At 47.8% G+C, this 5,659-nt stretch overlaps 1 protein-coding gene across 1 annotated transcript in view; it reads left to right on the top strand.

Moving 5' to 3' along the window:
- Window positions 1-5,659, top strand: part of LOC109311961 (amine sulfotransferase-like) — a 19,140-nt gene that overhangs the window by 3,757 nt on the left and 9,724 nt on the right. Inside the window, exon 2 of the mRNA XM_019537948.1 lies at window positions 256-418. Within this exon, the coding sequence (XP_019393493.1) occupies window positions 256-418 (163 nt within the window). The remainder of the gene's footprint in view (window positions 1-255; window positions 419-5,659) is intronic.

Here is a 5,659-nt window from a genome sequence, read left to right as displayed (position 1 = left end):
TACACTGAACACCTTCAAGAGTAAATTGGATGCTTATCTTGCTGGGATCCTATGACCCCAGCTGACTTCCTGCCCTTTGGCCGGGGGGCTGGACTCGATGATCTTCTGAGGTCCCTTCCAGCCCTAACATCTATGAAATCTATGAAATCATTTCAACAGACAAGGGACTTCCTTATTCATGTCATACTGAAGTAGTCACTTTGAGAGATGACAGAAAAACAATAATGATATAAGCTTATGTTCTCTTCCCTCCAGATTCCTTACATACAAGACAAAATGGAGCCCTCAGAAGAATACCTGATCAAACACAGAGGATGTTATTTTGCAACAAAGTTGATCACACCTGAAGGCATAGATTCACTGGAGGAGTTTGAAATTAGAGATAGTGATGTGTTCCTAGCTACATATCCCAAATCAGGTAGGATCATTGACAACATGTCAACCTGGCTTTGTTATCATACCTTTATTCACCTCTCCTTTACTCCATCATTTCAAGAGGCCACATTTTGAGAGGTCAGCATCTGTCAGTCTTTCAAATTGCCAGCCTTTCATTTGAGGTATTAACTTAGTACATTCCTATGTTTAATTAATGACAAAGGGCCAATACTTTACAGGTTATACACCAAACCCATTTAAGCTGGAAAATAATTGCTAGAAGCTTTTCACAGATCTTTTTTATAGTAATACTGGCATATTTTCCTCTGTACTACCCCTAAAGTCTTTATTTGCCTTTGTCTGAATATGTTAGCAAAATTCTGTTAGCAATGATAGTTCCCAGCTGAAGGAAGGAAAGCTGTGAGTACTGACCGGAATGAAATTGCACCTGAGTGCAGGACTTTGTGTTTCTGAGATTTCCTTGAATACTTCAGCTTGAACATAAGGGAAGAGCATTTTTTGTCCTCTGTCTAGGCCCTCTGGCAGATCTGGAGCCATTCCAGTGCATGGGTGGACCAAGGTGACCTACAGTATCTCTGAGCAAAAGTAAAGCTTTAAGTAAAGCCAGGGACTGCACAACATAAAACCTTCAGGCATGGCATCCACAGTAGCTAATATGGTGTTAGCTAGAAGTTTGTCAATGGAGGCCAGTTTTTCTATAAGAAATATGTGGTGTCTTTCAAATAGATGGGATAGGGTAGAATCCATGAAGCCAGAAACTCGTTCCATAATGGTGCCAGAGGAAATGGGGCATCCTGGGTTGCCAGGTTTGTGGATCTTGGCTAATAAGTGAAAGTTGGGCTCCTGGGAGGCGGAAACAGTTATCCTCTCCTGGCTTTCCCAAGATAGAACCTGTAAGAGTTTATCCAGATCCTTCTGGTTTTGTAGCATGGGGTCCTCTGTCAGGAGAGTATAAAACTCTGTGCTGGAAAATTGTCTCTCAAGTTTCCCAGATGTACACTGTTTTGCCAATGGCAGCAATGGTGTCCTCCTTATCAGTCTGTTGTATGATAATATCTGGGTTATATATAAGGCTGAGCATGACTGTTCATTCAGCAGGATTGAGACTGTAATGTAAATGTGGTTGTTTGCAATCTCCGAGTGGGTATGGAGGTAAAACAGTTTATATACAGGTCTCGAGGTTGGTGCTGTGGCCCTCAGGTGGAGTCCAGGAGCTGTTCTTTTTGTACCGTTTATGTGTCCTTTCTATGTCAAGTTGGTCATTGCATGGTTACTTGTCATGGGAATATTTCCTCAGTGTTAGGCAGCAGAAAAAAGCAAGGCCTCTATATAGCTGCACTGTTTTCAGTTGTTAAGCAGAAGAAAAAGAAAGGTCACGGGATAGTGCAGACACTTCAGCTGAGCTGAAAGTGTGGTTGGAGAAGTTTATAACATTACCTTGGATTGTAGAGTAGTTGTTGAAGTATGTATGTCTGGAAAGTTCTGCTTCCTCCTCCTTTAAGGACTGAAGCTGTGATAGGTTTCATGGCTGGAAAATAGGTTTCATCCTGGTAAATGGCTGTTTGTATTGATGTATTTATGTATTCTGTTTGTTAGTTCTGCAAGCCTGGTGTTGAGCCATGCCTGTTTGCCATAGAGAACGCTAAAAGGTGGTTCCTCAGTTTCACAGAGAGAGTAAAGCACAGCTTGTCTCAATAAATTTTTAAGCTATGTAGAACAGAGTGGATAGTCACCTGGACTTCCTTGGGTATGATACGAGGAAATGTGAAACAGAGTTCTAAACTCCCATTATCCTGAGGGGGTTTGAACCACATCTACCATTTCCCAGGACAGCCACCAAGAAAATGCATTAGATCTGGAAGGGACTTCCTAGGGCATCAAATCATGCCCTCTACATTTTTAAGCATTTACCCAAAGATTCCCCAAAATCTGTAGTCCAGACCAAGATTGCCACTTTAGATGCTCATGCACAAGTATGAGACAAATACTAGAAATGCCAGCTACCTCCTGTAGTGTGTTATAGGTAAAAGCAGGGGAGATGAGAACACTGGCTGTGCCTGAGCACTTGTAGGCCTTTATGTTGAGTTAGAATCCTGTTAGCTTGCATTATAGTGACTTGAGTAGGCTTTTAACTGCGTTAACTTTAAGTTTGGCCAAATTAGCATAAATGAAATTGAGGGAAGTAACATAAAAGGAACTGGGCAGATCTACATGAGACATTTACTTCAGAGTTGACTAATTAACTGTGCAGTAAATGTCTCAACATCTACACGTGTATTCCTATTAGGGCACACAGGACTGAGTTCTGGAGTAGGCTAGTACTTTATTTAGAAGTACTTCCCTACTGCAGAGTTTTTTTCATGCAAAGCAGCACACATGTAGACATTGGCTGGCTGGGGCACGAGGCTGCTTCAGTGCTGGGGCTGCCTGTGAGCTAGCTCTGCACTGAAGCACCCTTATGCCCCAGCCAGCTTCTGTGCAACACATTAAAACCAGCTAGAGCAGCCCTGAGATGGCAGGCTGACCCCTGGGGCTGCCTGCCAGCTGGGTCTGCTCTGACCAGACTCCATGTGCTGCACATAAATAAACTCCACAGCTAATTGCACCAGAGTTGTTTGCTCCTGGGTGCATATTCAAATGGCACACCTGGGAGCAAAAAACTCTGGAGCAATAAGCTCTGGAGTTTATTTATGTGCACTAATTGCATGTGTAGACATGCCCACTGAGTCACAGGTGAGATAAACTTCTTGGAAGACTAGTCAGTGTTAGGACTTCTATTCTTAATAAAGGTATTAGGTCAGAAGTCTCAAGGTCTGAGGAAAGACTACAGGTTTTACTTGTTGTTTGTAATTTGCACATTTGTTTATGCTGTTGCTTGCTTTGTTTGCTGTGGGGATAAGGTTTTCACTTGTAAAGTAAATGGACTGGAAACTGGAACTAAGAGCAGACTGACCTTTATGAGTAAGCTGGTAGGGCTGTGCAAAGCTTTGGTAGATGATTCGATTTGGAGGAGATTCAGCGTGATTCGAGGACCAAATCTCTGAATCTGAATTGAATCGGGAGACCAGTTAAAAGCTCTGAATTGATCTGAAGTATCTGAATCAATTTGGAAAAAGATTCAGAAAAGATTTGGCCATAGACTAAACAGGCAGCTGACACGGCTGCCTCCAGCTGTTAAGTCTGTTGGGGTTGGGGGAAGGGAAGGGGCATGGGGGAGGGAGGAATTGGGTCTGGGAAAAGCTGTGCAGCTGGAGTGGGGGTGCGGGACTTGGGGAGGGGACCAGGGGGTGCGGGATGCCCAGCTGGGGTGGGAGGCAGGTGGGATGTGGGCACAGCTCACTCCGGGTGGAAGGGGGCAAGCAGCAGCAGAGCATAGCCCCCAGTCCCAATGCTGCTGCGCCCACCACCCAAGCCCCTCTGAGCCAGCTGGCAAGCAGCGACAGCACAGAGTCCTTGCTCCCAGCACCAATGTGGGTGAGGCTGCGCTGGGGGTGGGGGCTCTGCCCTGCTGCCAATTGCCCAGCTGGTGCAGGGCAGGTGAGGGGTGTGAAGCTGATACAGCTTGCTCTGGGCAGAAAGGGGCAAGCTGCAGCTGGGCATAGCCCCTGATCCCAGTGCTGCCATACCTGCATCAGCACTGGGAGTGGGGGGACTCTGGTGTGGAGGGGAGGGGCATAGGATGCAGGTGCAGCAGTGCTGGGAGTGGGGGCTATGCTCTGCTGCCGCTTGCCCCCTTCCACCTGGGGTGAGCCGCGTCTGCATCGTGCTTCCCTTCCCCGTGCCAGCTGGGCAAGTGGTAACAAGGCAGAGACCCCGCTCTCAGTGCTGCTGCGCTGGCATCCCGCACTCCCCTGCTCCCCTCCCCTAGTAACGTGCCTCTCCAACCCCAGCCGGGCAGCTTGTCCCAGCCTCAGCCCCAATCCCTCCCTCCCCTATGCTCCTTCCCTCCCCTCTTTCCCAGCCCCAACAGACTTACCAATTGGAGGCACCTGTGTCAGCTGCCTGTTTAGTCTATGGCCAGATCTGAAGTGGTGCCAAATCTTTCAGATCTGATTTGACCGAATTGAATCAGGACAGTGATTCGAATCTCTGAATCGAATCACTGTCCTCTGAATCAGCTGAATCTGAATCCAAAGTGAATGTTTGCTGCTTTGCACACGCCTAGAAGTTGGCTCCTGGGTCAGGTTACAGGAGGCATAACCCAGTACAAAGGGCATCAAGAATAATGAGGGGTAAGGAAGGGCTTCCATGTTTAAGGAAATGTGATGGGCTAGCTGGAAGTGACCTAGCCCATGGGGTTTTGAAGGGGTAAAAGATGATTGGAGGACTTGGGATTCCCCTTCCACACCAATCAGGCCCCAGAGACTCACCCCCCCATGTCCCCTGATTGCCCTCTTGGGTCACCTGGAGGGGGGATAAAAGGGGCAGCGTGGGCTGACTCAGGAGAGACCAGCGAGGGACAACAAGGAAGGAGATTCACAGAGCTGGCGAGAGCTGAGCCAGCAGGGCAGGAGCAGTGCCCTGGAAGAGCCTGAAAGAGCAGGACCTGCAGGCAGCAGTGGGGCCCTCAGCAGCGCAGCGTGTGGCTGGCAAGAGAGGCCCCCCGCTGGGCTCCAGGATCCCCAAGGAGAGGCTGCAGCCAGCAGGAGAGGCTCCCCCACCTTCAGCAAGGATCTGAGCAGTGACCTGAGAGGTTCCCAGCTCTGCTTCCAGTTCCTCCAATCGAGGCCAGGCAGCTTGACGTGAGACTGGGGTTCTGGGCAAATCAAGACCCTTCACAGGCTGGAGTGGTGCCACTAGTAGTAGCAGTGTTTCTGCCTGCCACATGGGAGAGCTGCGTTCAAGTCCCAGCTGAGATGACTTGGGGTGAGTGAGCTAGCAAGAAGCAAATCTTCTTGCAGTGGAAAGGGGCCATAGTGTTTTCTCCCCCTCCAGGTACCTAGGCCCTATATTTCCTTGTCATTTGACATTTTGTATGTTGTGCCTTTTTATATTTCACCAACCAGTATTTGCTTTGCTGTTTGTGTTTTATATTTTGTTAACCCTGTCTTTTGTCAATGATTGTAAGTATCTAACCTTTGTTGAATCCTGCCTCCTTGGGGCATCATAGTGTCCACTATACCCTCTGATTTATGCCTGTTATGTTCCCAGTATTGTTCCCTCATTAAAAGGTATATAGTTAAGTCCCCATTGGTGGTCTGGCTCTGCTCTATAGGGGGAGGAGAGTCCCTACACCTCCCACAGTGCTTGTGCACCTGCTTTG

The sequence above is a fragment of the Crocodylus porosus genome, unplaced genomic scaffold (genome assembly GCF_001723895.1).
Source record: "Crocodylus porosus isolate Cpor-Errol unplaced genomic scaffold, CroPor_comp1, whole genome shotgun sequence".
NCBI classification, from domain to species: Eukaryota; Metazoa; Chordata; order Crocodylia; family Crocodylidae; genus Crocodylus; species Crocodylus porosus.
The sequence above is the reverse complement of the archived record's forward strand: the minus strand, read 5'-3'. Positions and strand labels throughout refer to the sequence as shown.